Below are 17,479 nucleotides of genomic sequence, written 5' to 3'. Positions count from 1 at the left end.
GCATTTTCAAAGACACACTTCAACAGGGGATGGGGTGGACAGTGGAACTAGCCTGGGAACGGGGCAGCCCTTGTGAGCACACGGCATGCTGGAGAGCCGTTAGCAGGCCACAGCCAAACCAAAAGCAAAGAGGGACACACACACACACACACACACACAGAGGCTACTCATTACTCCTACTGAAACAGGGACACAGAGAGAGCAGGAAACAGAATAAAATAGAGGGAGGAAAAGAGATTAGCCTAAGATCGAGCCAAAGGGAGCAAACACACACACGTACGCACACACACAGGCAGAGGGCGCTGTGGAGCACACAATCAACAGCACTGAACAGCAGCAGCGGAGGGCCAGGCTTCGTCGTCTCCTCTCCCCACTCAGCAGAGACATGTACGCGCGCTCACTTCTACGCCCGACGCGACCGGCATCACCCTCTCCAGTCAACTGAGTAGCACAGGCCAGTGGTTGGGGGGGGTTGTCGCATGCTAGTTCCAGGGGGCATGGGGTGCTTTTTATCGCCGTTACGGGGAGAGGGGGGGGTATGAGGCCAGCTTCCGGTAGCCCAGGAGGCCGCGTGACCAGTGTGACACTCCAGTCGGAACAGATGGGAGGAAGGACTGCATGTATGGGAGTCCATATGCGACAGGGCGAGGCACAAAGCCACCACAACCCAACCAAGGCAGCCGTTTCATTAAAACCCAATAGATTAAGTACTGTTTTAAAAAGGCTAATCTATTTGGTTTAGCGTTCTGCGTATATACATTGCGAGCATGCTAAATCGCCTGAGCGAGCAGAGGGATTTGATTAGGGTGGAACTCTTGTCAACACCCTTGTGAGGGATTCCTTGCAACCTAAGCTGGTTAGAACGTGTCAAAACAGCTCTGGAGTGTGTACCAGAGGGGTGTGTAAGCCTAGCATATCTGTCCTCCTCAATCACAGATGGTTAAAGCATGATTTAAGTGTCATAAGACTTTATTTATGCAGCAGTGGTTTCGAGGATGTGTAAAATTGGCTTTGAATATGTGATTGGTGTGTTAAACAATTTCCTCTCCAAGAACCCAATGACTCACCGAACCGACCCGATGAACTCTAGCTTAAACGTTTCTTTTTTTAATATCACTAAATCAGCTGATTTGAATGTTGTCAGGTCCATATACTGTATGAAGTTTGGTGACGGTTCCTTGAGTTCACCTAGATCATTCCCTAGATCATTTCCCCATTCTACCCATGCTGCACTGGTGATTAAATCGGAGTCTTATGTTGACATTTTCAGCTACGTCCACCAGGACAGTCTGAGGAATACTGGAATGGGGGAAAACACTTCAGTAATTTCAGTCATGTCAGAGGCACAGCCCTACTTTCCTTTTAAAGAGCGAACTATGTGAACATGCTTGTGTACAGGCTGGAGAGGGCTGCAGCAGAGGCCTGGCAGGAGAACAGTGTGTACATGATGCTTGCGCTCAGGCTGGAGGGGGCTGCAGCAGAGGCCTGGCTGTATAGGCGAGGGGCTGTAAGTGAGCCGCCCTAATCCTGGAGGTTCTTATCCCGCAGCCCATCTGCGAGGCACCGGCTAAACGCCGGCATCTGCTGCCGCATTACACTCTCACTAGCAGCCACATCACACAGCACAGGCTGGGCGGGGGTCACTTTGCAACCAGGGTCAACCTGCTGTCCCACCACGACAGCCTGACCAGGGGGACTCAACACCACCTGCAGCCAAGTCTGTGTATATGCTATATGACAAAACACAGGCGTGTTGTTCATACGATCTCATGTTTACTCACTAGCGTGTTTTCACTTGATCTAGAGCGGATCCCTAATTAGTTACAGCTGTAGATGTAGGAATTTTGATGCCCGAAGGGGAGTTTACTTCAGCATTAACAATGACTCAAGCGTCTCTGGCAAACGTGACAAAAACAAACATCCCTAAGAAATCACTTGCCATGTGGCCACAAGTTAGAGTAAAGAGTCTGAAAGGGACTCAGCAAACATGTACAGCCGATGGTGTGGCCTTTGATAAATTGGGATTAAAGATTAGGACCTATGAGTTTCAGCATATTTGTCCAATCCAGTAATTAAACGTCTGGCCTCAACACTCCGTGCTGTGTTAATGGGTGCTAATGGGATTAACAAACAAACGAAAAGTGTTCCCCATCAGACGAACAAAAAAGGAATTCTTAGACGTTCTTACACAATAATGAGACTGACATCATGGAGGACACGTTAAACCCTGGATTCCCACAGCAGTTGTTTATGGTTATGGTTATAGTTATGTAGCAGACGCCTTTGTCCAAAGCAAAAGTTTACAGCGCTCTGAACGGGCCATCTGAGGCTGACCGAACGACGAACGATGGAAGACGGCGAAGCACGTGGCAGGCTGCATGCTTGTACACAAGCCTGAGTCTACTGCTCCTTTTAAACATCTATTGAGTGATGCACGCACTAAACACACGAGGATTGCAAACCAACAGTCTCCTCTATGGTGCTAGACTTAAGAGTACATTTAACGTTCCTGAATAGATCTTTCCGGCCCGAAACCCGGCCCGACTGTTTACATTGTTCGATGCTAAAGCTCTACGCCACGGGCCACAGTTGGAGCTGACAAGCTGGCATTGTGTGCAGAGGGGGTTGGGGGTGGATTTGGGAAGGGCAGGGGTGAGTAGGTTATCAGCTGTGCATTACAGGTCGGTGGGGGGCAGGTGGGGGGGCAGGTGGTGCTGGTGCTGGTAGGGAGGTGGGGGCAGTCAGGGGCAGTCCAGAGAGATTAAGAAAAACAAAATGGCACCCAGCTGTCACTCACCCGGGGCTGCCGTCACACCAGAACGTGCCGGGCAGCTACTTGGCATGATGATCGAAAGGAATGCTATTCTGAGGGGGGGTGGCCAGATATGGGGGGAGGGGAGGGAGGAAGAGGAGGAGGAGAATACATCCATTTGTGAGCAGAGACAGACAAACAAACAAACAAACAAACAAACAAACAAACAAAAACAAAACTCAAAGCACATCCCTGTCCAGTGCTCTGATAGGACCAGGTAAGTTAAAGCGGTCACTGAAAGACGCATGGAGTATGACGAGGGGGACAAGAGAGACAGGTGTTTCAACACTGGACAAAAAAAAAGTGAGAAGCAGCATAGACTAAACAGAATAGTTACAGTTAAAAGCATCAAATCAACGGCACAATAACTTCTCAGGGACAATAGCCTCTCATGGAATTAGCTTCTGTGTGATTATGGAAACGCTGCTCCTGTCTGTAGAGTACCGGTAATCCTTATTTACACAGGAAGCCACTACTACTCCAGCTTAATGGCTTGTGAAACGCACCAGGCAAAATGAGCTGATTTCGATCATTTGAGGAGCGCAAGGTTCAGTCATGAGGCCATTAGGCAATATTTTCTGTATTCAGCGTGACTGTCGCGTCTACCAGCCTACCTTCTGAACGCTCATGTGACTAACCCTGCCGACCCACTTCTACCGTAATCCTGCTTTACATTCAGGACCTACAACAGAGACGGGCTGGAGCCGAAAGTGATCTTAACAGCATTGATAGCTCTTTAACTCGGAACATATAAACAGGAAGAGGATGTACATGTGAGAGCACTTCCTCTCTGTGAGCACCCCCACCACCACCACCGTCCTCGTCCTCTCCTTACAGAATGCCTGGGTGAGTGTAACAGGCCAGTGCACGGCTCAGGCAGTTGGCAGTGCCAGCCGAACTGTGCCTTGCCAGCCGGCAAGTCAGCTAGACAAGCTCAGACAGCCTGGCAAAAGCTGCCCGGAAGCTTGAGGCACCCTTAGGAATGAAATTAAGCTAACTAACGTCCACCCTCCCTCCCTCCCACGCACTAGGCTGAAGTGCAATAGAAATAGAAATAAACGTACAAACTAAAATTGTACCCACAAAAAGTGGCATGCATGCATATCTACATACACACACCCGAAATCCAGCGAAATATTAGGCTGTTCTTGTTCCTGTCCTGTTATACAGAGAACGCAGGTGTGGTGCAGTTTAGGGACACTGTCCTTACCTGTGAAGTGGACATGCGCGAGGTGTCCTGTCGACCCGTCAGGTCTGAGGACGAGATGTTGACGGGAGCGCCGCGGTGAAGCCTCATGCTCACCTTCCTCTCCCGCTCCATGCCTGAGAGAGAGAGAGAGAGAGAGAGAGAGAGAGAGAGAGAGAGAGAGAGAGAGAGAGAGAGAGAGAGAGAGAGAGAGAGAGAGAGAGAGAGAGAGAGAGAGAGAGAAAGAAAGAGAGAGAGAAAAGAGAGTGAGTCACTTTCACATACCTGCCAAATAAATGCCTTTCACTGTGAGGATGGTCACGCTATTAGACTTTTATGCTCAAAGGCAAACAAACCCTTGATCTTGGCAGTGGTATAGAGATTTGAACAGGAGTGACCAGATGAACAGGGGGGTATTCCATCAAGCGAGCTAACCGTAAATCGCGGCTAACTTTGATAAGCCTCGCTAATTTTAGAGAGAGCTCGGTTCCATTACTCCCGCTAACAGGAATCTCAGCTGAGTTGCTGGGGTAACATATGCTTCTGAACTAACCTGGTCGGTGGCAGGCTAACTGCCGAGCTAAATTAATCTGTGTTGCAAATAAAAAACACCAGTCGGAAAACGAGTCCCAAACCGTTGGTTCCGTCAACCTGTGCTTTCGTCACCTGTAGCCTACAACTTAAAAAATAGAAGGAGAAACTTTTTTCCGACAGTGTTGCAAGCATTGATTAAGGCTACCTATCCGCTAGTTTAAATGAATTTCTGAAAATTATGCAACTTACATTGTTTGAACTTGATATGTGTGTGGTCCAAGGAATCTTGCGGCTCTGCGCAATGTACGTCTTTCGTGGTGTCATGCGCAGCGTGACAGGAGAACAATCGAGGCATGTTTTGCGTGTTCTCGGGTTCGGTTCCCATGCGATGAATTTACATAGGCTATGTTAACACATTAATATTGCCATGTTTAGTTATACTCTTTAATGAAAGGCATCATTATTAAGGGTCATATACAGCTACAGTGACAGTAGGCAGGCTGTCAGTGTGCTATACGATGCAAGGCAAGCCAGCCTATAGCCTAATTCTGTAAAGGCTATAATAATTAAAACCGCTTCATATAGTCTAATTAATTATGCATGTAGTTCGGATATCAAACCAACTGTATTACAGAAATTAAATATGAAATGACATATTGAAAGCCAATATTGCATTTCAGATAGGCTAATTATATTTCACAAACACTTTGGCAGAACTATATGCTTATGGGAGACAAGGCTAGGTTTTCTCCCAATACTCCCAGGACAATATATAGGCTACCAATTTATTTTATGACCACCGAAAAAATATTTCAGAGTGAACCCTTTTAATTTACAAACGTAGGTTATCTTTATTGTTGAATAGCCTATGCCAAAGTTGTTTTGAGTTTAAATAGCCTGCTTATTCACTCGTTTTGTTCAGAGTGAAGACAATCAAAGTCCCAATTCAAACCATCATAATTACTGTTTAGCGATTTACAGTAGGCCTACGATTTCGTTATTCTCCTTTTTAGGCAACTACTGTATCTATTTTTTTCTCTCGTGTTCAATTTGATTACTTCCGATGAAAATCCTGTAGATGGCGCTTGTAAATCGAACTGAAATCTTCTAGTTTGCCTTAATTTTACGACATGCATCCTCTTTTCGTCAATCTATGGTTTTGTTCTACTTTTCTACCTCGTGCACGAGCAGACATGAAGCTGATTTTAGCCTCGTTTGAATAAACGAGGGCAAGATGCAGCTAACTTGAGTTAATGGAACGGCTTTAGCTTCAAGTGGAAGTCTACACTAGTTCAAGCCTGGCTATTTCTGTTGAGCGCCGCCTTGTTTAGCGAGGTTGATGGAATACCCCCCAGAACTATCAAGTCAGAGAGAAACACCAAAACATGCTAACTATGAAACAAAAAAAACCAAAACCAACGTAACTGAGTAAATCACTATTTGCAAACGTTTTTAATTTTCTATTCGACATGGAAAAATGTCAAAGAAAAAGAGAATTACGGGGAAAAGAAAATCTACGTAATGACCAGCATGCACAAAAAAATAATGTAACTAATCAATGGTAATTAGCCCAAAAAATCTAAGAATTACTAACACTTATACGTCCCAAGGAATTATTTTGCCTTTTTACAGTGCGTAATAAAAAACACTGCCTCTCGTTTGAGCAGTCACACATCTGGTTGAGTGACGCACGCTGGCCAGCGCCTCTTCGAGCAGTAGCGGTGCTGCGGTGGGGTTTATGAGCGAGGGCGAAAGCGCGCGGGCTTTCATCACGTCCTGCCTGCCTCTCACAAGGCCGGGCCGCCACTCGGTGACCTTGCCAGCCTGTAATCTCTCCAGCTCGTACCTCACGAGCGGCCGCGTGCCAGCCAACTCTCGGCCAACGGGGCGCCACAGGAAGTGGGCATTTACGTCAGCGGGGCAGAGAGGAGGTCCATGCGAGCGAGCGAGCCCAGCTGCCAGCACTAGCCTGTCCCAGGGCACGGTCTGCCATCCGAGGGCCCACCTGGACACACACCGCCTGCGCCGGACCCAATGTGCAACCAACTACATACGGCCCGGGGAAGGCACAGGCACAGGCATGCCCCATTGCAGATTTTACCCATTTAAACACAGAAAAACGTATGTCTGTGCTATTTTTAAAAAAGCTATTTTCATTCACAGCCCCGCTTTTTTTTTTATCATTATCTGGAACCATCACAAACAATGCCCCATTGCAAAAACTATTTTTTTTGAATTTTTATTTGATTAATTTACTTTAAAACATTTTTTTATTAAGGTTTCTTTTTATGTTTTTACATAAATCGTGGCTGAATCATGAATTGCTGCAAAACCTCCACTGACATCAGCATTCATTAGCACCTTCTATCTGATGACAAAAGAAGGGGACTTCGCCCTCCAAGGCTGACAGACACTAGCTCACGCCTGACCTTCGACCCCTGTTATCATCTTTCAGACGATGAGAAGAATGAGGCTGAAACCAAGAAAAGCGCCTGGACGCACAGAAGGAACTCCGGTACCTCCCTCCGATGAGACAGCGTCGGCGTAGTTTTTTCTTTCTTTTTTAAAAAAAGGAGGAAGCAGAGTGGAGGCCAGACAGACGGGAAGGGTGGACGAGGAGCAAGACGGACGGTCGATGACGTCGAGGACTGTGTCACGCATCGCTTCCGGTCCAGCAAATACAGAAGTAAATGGAACATTGGGCAACGTAGCAGCAGCGGCAGCAGCTGTCTCGGTTTCTGTGTGACGCGCAGCATTGCGCTCATTCCACCGACACAGACCGCAAGCCATGTCAGCACACGCCTGTTAGCACCACAATTCTTCACGCTGGCCAGGCATTCACAGACAGGATGGCTGCCTACACACCGAATGTTTCTCATATTTTCAGCGTTGTCTTCAGCGTTATCACACACTCCTGGTGTTTGAGGAGTGGTGTCAGGTCACACACACACACACACACACACACACAGAGGAACTCAATGCCTCAACAAATTCAAGCCAATTTTGCACTGAACAAAGTTTTCCTACTAAGCAGCAAGGTGTGTGTGCATGTGCGTGTGTGCAAGTGAGTGTGTGTGTGTGAGAATGTTGAGAGTGGGAGAAGGTGCTTGTGCATTGCCCTGCGTCTAAGGTGGGTGTAAAGAAGTCTGTTATAGTCAAATGTACCCTAAACCGATGACTCAGTGAACTATACTAGGAGGGGGAAAAAAATCCAAAAGAGTGTGTGTGTGTGTGTGTGTGTGTGTGTGAGTGAGAGAGAGAGAGAGATAGAGAGAGAGTGTGTGATTTCAGGCAGCTCACCTGTGTGTGAGGTGGGCGTGAGTGGCGTGGGGGGTGGCACATCTTGCGTGGCGCGAGGTCGGCCAGAGGCCGATGGCATCCCGCGTGCTGCCGGGTTCCTGCCGTGCCTCAGCCGGTCCTCGCGGTCCCTCCTCTCACGTTCCGCGTCCTCCGCCGCACGGTTCGCTCCCTAACACACACACACACACACACACACACAATGTTACGCACAAATCTATTCCAATACTGTATGCAATGCTGTACTATGACCTTGCATCCAATTATAGCACAGCAATATAAAGCATGAACTCACAAATCACATTCAGATAAGAGCGGGAAAAATCTGCTCAGTGTGCACAATGACACAAGCACACATTTAGCAAAGAAACACTAACCACCATCAAAAACACCTGTCAGCACACTCTTATAGGGCACAGGTGCTTGGGCTTACTATTACAGATTCACATTCTCATCATCTCAGGATCAGACACAGACCAGTGCCAGATAAGATATCTGCACTTTGTTAATTGTGTAAAGGAAAAATTCAGCTAGCTGGAGAAGTCTTTGCTTTCAGTATTACATCATGTTTATAAGGCCAACCTAGATCAGACAAATCACACCACTAAACTGTTGCTATTACCATGCACACACACACACACACTGACAAAATTGTTCTACAGAATACTCACGAATTTGAGCATGTTCCAGTCGAACACGTAGTCGTAGGAGAAGCCCTGTCTGTGGAAGAGGTTTCTGAACAGCTGTCTCAGGTACGAGTAGTCGGGCTTGTCGTCGAAACGCAACGAGCGGCAGAAGTTGAGGTACGTGGCGAACTCCGCTGTAGAGAGAGGAGAACGGAGAAGGACATCAGTAAAGGCACTGGACACTTGCACCAAAAGACCCAACCTTCACAAAGGACAGCAGGGCCAGTTCCAACGCCAGTCAGCCCTTACGCTCGGTGAAGAAAACAATGGATCACTAGAGGGAACTGGACTCACACAGCCATGTGTAACCTGCGTTGTGTGGGACCACCGCGGTCCAGCCCTGCACACGCCCGGACTCGAACCCGCGAGACAGCAGCACCTCGGATCGGGAGTCGAGCGCGCTAACAATCCAGCTAAAAGCCCAGGCTACTAGCTTTCATGCCAGCAGCGCTCTTGAAGTGTCGGGGAGTGAGGTTTACTAACGTTCCACAGCATAGCTAACCAGCTAGCACCCGTTACACATGACACGATACAGAGCATACATGTCAACTCTACATTGGTATTACGATTTTAGTAATACTATTCTATTTTTGTTGCCAAATTACCATTAGCTAAATGTTTTCTGTGCAACCGGAAATGCCTTAGGAAACTATTTGAAAGGGTCGATCCAGAATTCTCCAGAAATGTAAATGCAATGTAATGTATACTACTGTAATATCAACGTCTGTCTCAATGTTAACCTGACTCTGAGCCAAGGGGACACTTCCATGTGACATGCAAACCATCTTCTGACCCTTGGCTTATTCCCTTAAGTCTGATCCCAGGGTCAGTGGGCCCGGCCCTGCTGGTGTGGGTTCACACAGTGACGCCTGAGAGCCTGATCCACCATATGCTTGCCCAAATCTTTCAGTGATGCAAGCGCCAGCTGTTTACCACACACACACACACACACACACACACAAACCTGGCTTGGAAAGGACACGCATACTCTGGGCTCAATCTGTGAGCTTGTACTTAGACTGCCTGTGTTCATAGTAAGCATTCAGTTCCCCGTCTCAACGGTGGCTAATCCATGAGCACCAAAATGGTAATCTGGGCTATGGGCCAACAGTCGAGAACTCGGAAATGCTCAGTTTTCGTTCCCAAAATGTTCTAATCAACAGCACCCCACCCCACGAACAGTGGTCACTTTTGAACATTTGAAGGAAAAACCTTGGCCTCAAACACAGCAATCATTCTTGGCTTAAACACACAAGCTCACCACATAGATCAGACTGAATCAGCAGATATGGATGTATACAGTGATGGGTAGAGTACTGAAAATCTATACTCAAGTAAACACTTGACACACACTTGAGTAAAAGTAAATATTCCCATCTGAGAAATCTACTCAAAAAAAGTAACCATTAACATTGTTAACAAACTACTCAATTTACAAGTTACTTTTTTTTTTACTCCGTAACTTCCATTTTTGTAGTAAATCTGGTCATAGCCAGAATGTGCATGAAGTGGCTACAGACTGAAAAGCAGTCCTTCCAAAAGCAGTCTCACCAGAAGATGCTGCAGCTGGCAGGACATTATTGCGTCACCTGAGCTGTTAGATCTATAGAACATTTACTTCAGCGTAGTGCAACATGGGCTGATCCTACACAGGGCAGTCACTACTTTCATAATCGCCGGCCAAGGTAGCCATGCATCCTGAAGTCCTGTTTCTGTTCTCCTACTTCCCTATGCACCGAGGGAGCAGTGGGTAACCACCCCTGGGTGTACGTGTGTGTGTGTGTGTGTGTGCGTGTGTGTGTGTGTGTGTGTGTGTGTGTGTGTGTGTGTGTGTGTGTGTGTGTTAGGGATGCAACGGTACAGTTTTGCCACGGTTCGGTTTGTATCACGGTTTTTGGGCCACGGTAACGGTTCGGTTTCAATATATCAATATTATCTTGGCTCTAGCATACAGGAGGCTATATTTGCCTTTTCTATTTCAAATCAACAATGTGCTTCTACTTACACTTGCAGAGAAAATATTAAATGCATAGCCTGACACAGATGAAGCAGAATCACAAAAATGTATTAAAAGAAAAGAACACCATCATTGCCTTCTGTCATAAACAGGCAATGTTATCCATAGTGCAGTGCAGCATAAAGTAATGTGTAGTTATTTATTTAATAAACTCACTGTTCTTCACACATTTAAAGAAACTACTTAACTGTTATACACCCTCAAAAAAGTAGTGAACAATTCTGAAAATCTTCTCAAAATAATTGGTGAGGTAGTATTATGTGTAGTTTCAAATGGATATTTGATTTGGGAGTGCCTGCCCTGTCCTCTTTTATGAACGTAAACAATGTAAACATAGACAAAAGTGCAGTGCAGCATTAAAAATATTAGAACAATGAAATGAACATTATTGCAACCTGTTGTCGGGGGGCAATATTCCGAGAAGAAAGTGGCAAATTTGCCACTTCACAAAGTGTCTGTTTCCCCTGTGTCTCCTGTCGTGTGTGTGTGTGTGTGTGCGTGTGTGTGCGAGAGAGTTGTGTGATTGACGAGTGGACGAGCGATTGACTGATTTAGCAGTGAGTTTATTGTTTTTCGAGTGGACACCTCCCGCTGCCCGTAGCCTAGCATGTACAACGTCAGGAAAATAAATGACCCGAGTTTGGGATGACATGTCAGCATCTCCTATAACCTCCCATCCCTACAATATTTTCCAGTAAACTATCAAAAAGAGAATACACTCAGCTGTGTCGGCGTCACGCTTTCTTAGGCTACTCTAGCGAGCAATCAACGCAGGGCAGAAACCACCGGTTATACTGTTACACACAGACTTTATAATGTGGCAAATTTTCGACCTTCTAAAGTGGCAAATTTGCGTCTACAAAGTATATATACGTGGCCCTAATACGCCGTCGTATTCGTTATGTCTTTGGGAATTATAGGAATATTGTTGTCGAAAGGCTGCAGCAATGGATGGTTGGGTTTTCGGTGGCAAACTAACTCTCCGTGCTGCTCCACTTAAGGTTACAGCCGGATGATGAAGGCGCAAGTGGGCCGACATGTTGGATGTGTTACCTTTATTAGGTGATCGGTGTGAAGCAGTGCTTGCAATGCACACTGTGCTTTGTTTACTGACGGTCTTTTTTCCTTGTTCGTGGGCTACTTCAAATGTCACCATGATCATGCAGCCGCCGGTAAAGTTTGTTTCTTCTCACATGACTCCTTCATTTGCATTTCAACGCTCTTATTGGCTCTTGGGAAATTCAGTAAAATTCTGATTGGTTGTTGCAAGGTTGACGAGAGGCAAGCTGAACAGTCAGAGAAAACGCATCCCCCGGGTCCTAAGCACTCCTTGCTATCGCTCCCAGGCTACGCGCGCGCAATAACCTTGTATTAAATAAAAAGTTTAATTTCGCGTATACCGAAATATTGCGGTTTAGGTGAGTCTATTGAACCGAACAGGCCAAACCGAACGGTTCAATAAATTATTGAAAACCGTTGCATCCCTAGTGTGTGTGTGTGTGTGTGTGTGTGTGTGTGTGCGTGAGTGATGCTTACAGGGGTATCCTTTGCAGAGGACTTCGATGGGCGTGGACATCTTTTTCTCGCTGATGCGCTCGTACTTCTGCCTCTTGGTGGCAGCCTTGAGGCCCTGCCAGGGCAGCGAGCCCAGGTTGAAGTACATGAGCACGTAGCCCAGGGACTCCAGGTCATCACGCCGGGACTGCTCTATAGGAGCACAGAGACAGAGAGGGACAGGAGTCAGAACAGACACACACACAGACACAGACACAGACACAGACACAGACACAGACACAGACACAGACACAGACACAGACACAGACACAGACACACGAGGAGCCTGGGCTCAAATACATCAACATGGGTTGAACAACAATAGAAATAGAAATAAAATAGAAAAAGAACATGCATGTGACTGCACTCTGTACACCACACACCATCCACCTTTATTTGCAGAGAGTGTACACAGAAACTGGCACTGGATGTACTAAGGAGGGAAACTATGTGAAGTGTTTAATCGGAATCAAGTCTGTGGTTGCACCTTGGATAGGTTTTGAGATGGTTGGTTATATAATGTCAATAACATAGCTAGTGTCTAACTAAACAAATGTGACTAACAACTTCATCCTCTACATTGAAGACATAAGCAGGAGTCCATTTATGTGTGTGTGTGTGTGTGTGGGGGGGGGGTTGTCAGGTAGTCGTGTATGCCAACTGACCAATGCGGAGGTGGGTGTTGGAAGCATAGCAGGCGCTACCAGTGAGGCTCTCATTCTCGGGGTATGGGGATGTGCTGGTGTGTGTGTTTGTGTGTGTGTGTGTGTGTGTGTGTGTGTGCACACACACCGATGCCCAGGTGGGTGTTAATGGAGGCATAGCGGGCAGTGTCAGTGAGGTTCTTGTTCTCGCGGTAAGGGATGTGCTGGGGTGTGTGTGTGTGTGTGTGTGTGTGTGTGTGTGCTTTTACCGATGCCCAGGTGGGTGTTAATGGAGGCATAGCGGGCGGTGCCGGTGAGGTTCTTGTTCTCGCGGTAAGGGATGTGCTGGTGGGTGCGGGCGTCGCGGTACTTCTTGGCCAGGCCGAAGTCGATGATGTAGACCAGGTTGCCCTTCTTGCCCAGGCCCATGAGGAAGTTGTCGGGCTTCACGTCTCTGTGGATGAAGTTCTTGGAGTGGATGTACTCGATGCGGCTGATCTGTGGGGAGGGGATGACAAAATGTCAACAGTTAAAGAAAGACAGAAAAAAAATGCAGACTGGAGGAAAGATGGAAAAAAATAATGTGCAAGATAGGGAGATAAAGAGCTAGATAGGCAGACAGGAAGACAGACAGACAACAAAGTACAGACAGAGAGAGACAGACAGACAGAGACAGACAAGCAGTGAAGAAGAGACAGGCAGGCAGGTAAACAGACAGACAGACAGACAGACAGGCAGGCAGGCAGGCAGGTAAACAGACAGACAGACAGGCAGGCAGGCAGGCGGAGCGAATGTAAACAGGCGACTGTGGGGGTGGGGCGACAACGAGAGACCGGTTTATCCAGGCAGGATGCGGTATTGATGGCACAGCAGGTGAGTAGGCTCCATGCAAAGCAAACACAACCATGCAAATACAGGAGGACCAGGACATGAGACTGAACAAAAGAGCTTCTGACTGCCAACTGCCCCGAGGCACTTAACAGCGGAGGACAATAAAGGGAAAAAAAGTGGCAATCTACTGGGCGATGACATACATGAATCTATGCAAATGTGTGCTACAGTGAAGTCATGGATGTGTTTCTGCCCTTATATAGCTAATGACCGAGGCATGTGTAAGGTGAATGTTGAACTCGTTCACATGTAACTATGCTCATTTTACTATGCCAGTCTACAGCATGTAACACAGTGATGAAATATCTGTCATATGTGTTTCTCAATTTTCAATACAATATCATCATATGCTTTTGTCCCTTTGGTTTGTCTTTGTATTTGCTTGATTTGCTTTTTTATATATATCAAGAGGTTGGACATTATGGGAGGTAAAGCAGCAGCAGCTACAACAACCCACACCATGGTGGTTGAATCAACAAGGGATATGAAAATACTAGCTACTAGCGTACACTTAGGGTGGCTATTTACAACAAAACCACTAAAGGGTAATGGTATTACACTAGGGAGAGGGGTCAGGGATGCCAAAGGTCAAAGGTCACGAATGGGCGTGCCCTTTTATGTAGCCTTACCATCTGGTCAGCTAGCAGCAGCACGGTCTTCAGGCTGAATTTACGGGAGCAGAAGTTGAAGAGATCCTCCAGGCTCGGCCCTAAGAGCTCCATGACCATCACGTTGTAGTCGCCCTCCGCCCCGCACCACTTTATGGTGGGAATGCCCACTGCAAGGACAGAGAGGAAGAGGAGGGGGGTGAGAGTTGAGAGAGCGTTGAGAAAAACATGATGGTGTATGTACAGCCTGTGAAACGAACGCAAAATACACAACCAAAACAATCAAAATGGTATATCTGTATCCTCCATTTACAATGATGCATACCACATGTTGTTGACACAAGAAACACAAGAGCCGTATGGAAAACACAAGGTGGCAAATGATGGCTACCAAGAACACAGTGTAATGGTGTCTAGACAAAAAAAAAATCACAAAGAACTCCTCCTTCGCAGAGTAGGAACACCATTTTAAAAATCGAGACCTCATGCATTCTCCAGAGAGACTGGTAAATTGTTCCACAGTCATGGACCCCCTCCCACACAGCGGTGAGTGATTAACGAGCCCAGACATTTACCTAATTACTTATTTAATGGCTTCTCATCGCCAGTGACACAGGAGACTTATAGTATCCGCTGCGATGGTTTACCACACTGTGCCAAGAGTCTTTCCCGGCAGGAATCTGGGGGCTCGCCTTTGGTATGTGGCCGGGTTGGTCCCGGCCATGTCTGGCATGGCATCTCAGAGCAGACCACCGCAAACAGACAGCAGCCACTCTCGTAACGGGGACAGCTATGTTATGGGCCTCTTATGAACTGTGAAGTTCAGCAGGCCATGCTGAAAGACATCCTTCAGACCAAACAAAGCCACACCAATGACTGATGGTGGTTTTGGCTGATTGCGGCCGCAACAGCTCCCATTTTTGGCACTCAATTAGGCAAGAAAATTAATGTTGTGTCAGGGACCTGTCAAGACCTGTGAAATTCAGCCGCCCATACTGTAACACATGCTGAAAAAAACAAAGCCATGATAATGGCTACTGGTTTCACTAGGAGAGGCTGACAGCGACTGCAACAGCGCCCATATTGGCTCACAGCATGGTGTTGCTAGATCAACTGTCCATATTGAGACGGGGCCCATAGCAAAAACGCAGTGGATTTCACAGGAGAGGTTGATTGAGAACGGGTCTGAAGGTGACCTGGGCCTGTCGAGTGTTGTACACCCACCCCAGCAATCCCATCCCCCAGTCAAGGGATGGTTGAAGGACCCACCAAAGCGGAGTAAGGGGAAGAATTATGGCTGAGGAGGGGGGCTCCCATAAAGCATCCCACTCAGTTTTACACTCTCACACACACCTCCCCCAGCTTCCTCTTTCCCAATGAGAGCAAGATGTGAGAGGCAGGCTGCTAATCATGTCTGAGGTACGACCTTCATCACTGAGCTGAAAGGAGACACGGAGACACACACACACACACACACACACACATGAATTCTTTCCATCAACTTCCATCAGCTGTTCAGCTCTGTAGTAGGAGCACTATGCCAAGTGTGCACATTTTTTTGAAGTCTTAAGTCTTTATTCCAGCATATTTGCAAGACTTTGAGCTATTCTAATTTAAAGTAGGCTGACAAATACTAAGCGAGTACACACCCTACATAACTACATTCATATATATATATATATATATATATATATATATATATATATATATATATATATACAGTATATATATGTATATATATATATATATATATATATATATACATATATATACTGTATATATATATATATATATTACATAAGACTAGGACTGAACATACTATATAAGATCTCTATCAGCAAAACAAAAACAAGATTGTGAGATGCGCGTTCAAGCCTCAGCACTTTCCACCGCTGTTGCATAATGACACAGGTTACAGCACGTTTGATTGTGTCCCTCAAAAAACTTGCGCATTCAGATAAAGCCCAACCAGCGCGCTCACACCACCATGTGAATGTGCTTCCAGGCACACTCCGCCACGTGAGGCAAGAGTTCTAAATGAAGCACACAGTAGCGCAATTCATCAGAGAACTGCAGAACTGTGACATTCCAGTGGGCTATAGCATTACCAGAGCCCCAACATAGGAGGCAAGTCACAGAGGCCAAAATAGGGGTTCGGAAATAAAAAACCCTCTGGGGCGCCCAGCACCATAGAGAGAGCACACGTTGGCGAGTGCGTTTTTGTGCTTATGAAGCGACATCGCTAGTTCTTCATTGTGTTTATTGTCTCTCGTCTGCGCGCTGCGTGTGCTCGTGTCCCAGAAGTAACGCGAGTAGGCTGTGTGATTGTGAAACCTGAGAGGTCTTGTGCGCGCAAGCTCTCTCTCTTCCCCTCTCTCTCTCTCTCTCTCTCTCTCTCTCCACACACACATCTGAAATCCATCTCCTCTAGTGCACGTCAGTTTATGGATCGTCCAGAACTGGGGAGTGGGGGTTGGGGGAGGCCAGCAGCTGATAAGCCTGGGTGCCTCTCCTCCTCTCTTTCTCTGCCGTCCCATCTCCTTCCTTCCTTCCTTCCTTCCTTCCATCCATCCATCCATTCCTTCATCCCTCCAGCCCTTTTCCCCTCACCCCCCCCCCCCCCCCTCGCTCCCTCCATCTCTTTCTCTCCCTCTCCCCTGGTCGCTCGTTTGTCCTGCAGTGTAACGCGGGCCAGCGCTGGCTGAAGCTCCTGCATTTCTCAGCTCAGCACTTTGCAGTAGCAGCAGCAGCAGCAGCCCCGTCTTCCAGGTCAGCTATTTCGGAGCGCTTGTCAGACGGGTAAATATATCTCACAGTCTGGGTCAGCCTCCATGCTTCAGCAAGCCTCTCGGCTCAGCTAGCTGCCCAAGACTGGAGTCTGGAGGGAGGGAGAGAGAGAGAGAGAGAGAGAGAGAGAGAGAGAGAGAGAGAGAGAGAGAGAGAGAGAGAGAGAGAGAGAGAGAGAGAGAGTACTGTGCTACTGTGCTGTTCTGCATCAATTAAACAAAACACTGTATGTCCTGTGTGTGTGTGTGAATGTATGTGTGTGTGTGCGTGTGTGCGTGTGTGTGTGTGCAAAGAACATGCTGGCAGAGTAGATTACATTAATCGTGTTCGTATACTCAATATGAATTATGGCCCCATTCAAATTCATCATCATCGTCCCCTTCCACACACACACACACACATACACACATACACACAGACCAAGGCAAAGGTCCTTCATGTGTATGAATATTCATCCTGGAAG

The 17,479-nt window shown here is 47.0% G+C and overlaps 1 protein-coding gene across 2 annotated transcripts in view; it reads right to left on the bottom strand.

Moving 5' to 3' along the window:
• The window catches only part of csnk1da (casein kinase 1, delta a), a 31,384-nt gene that overhangs the window by 1,408 nt on the left and 12,497 nt on the right, over positions 1-17,479 (bottom strand). Inside the window, exons 3-9 of one of the 2 annotated variants that reach the window (XM_062532742.1) lie at positions 14,251-14,399; positions 13,000-13,228; positions 12,069-12,239; positions 8,501-8,649; positions 7,833-8,001; positions 4,023-4,135; positions 2,798-2,865 (exon numbers count right to left, since the gene is read on the bottom strand). In XM_062532742.1, coding sequence (XP_062388726.1) covers positions 2,833-2,865; positions 4,023-4,135; positions 7,833-8,001; positions 8,501-8,649; positions 12,069-12,239; positions 13,000-13,228; positions 14,251-14,399 — 1,013 coding nt within the window. In that variant the 3' untranslated portion in view covers positions 2,798-2,832. The remainder of the gene's footprint in view (positions 1-2,797; positions 2,866-4,022; positions 4,136-7,832; positions 8,002-8,500; positions 8,650-12,068; positions 12,240-12,999; positions 13,229-14,250; positions 14,400-17,479) is intronic. The other variant, XM_062532741.1, reaches the window with a different exon arrangement.

The sequence above is a fragment of the Sardina pilchardus genome, chromosome 3 (assembly GCF_963854185.1).
Source record: "Sardina pilchardus chromosome 3, fSarPil1.1, whole genome shotgun sequence".
Lineage (NCBI taxonomy): Eukaryota > Metazoa > Chordata > Actinopteri > Clupeiformes > Clupeidae > Sardina > Sardina pilchardus.
Note: the sequence above shows the minus strand (reverse complement) of the source record. Positions and strands in the feature narration are given on the sequence as shown.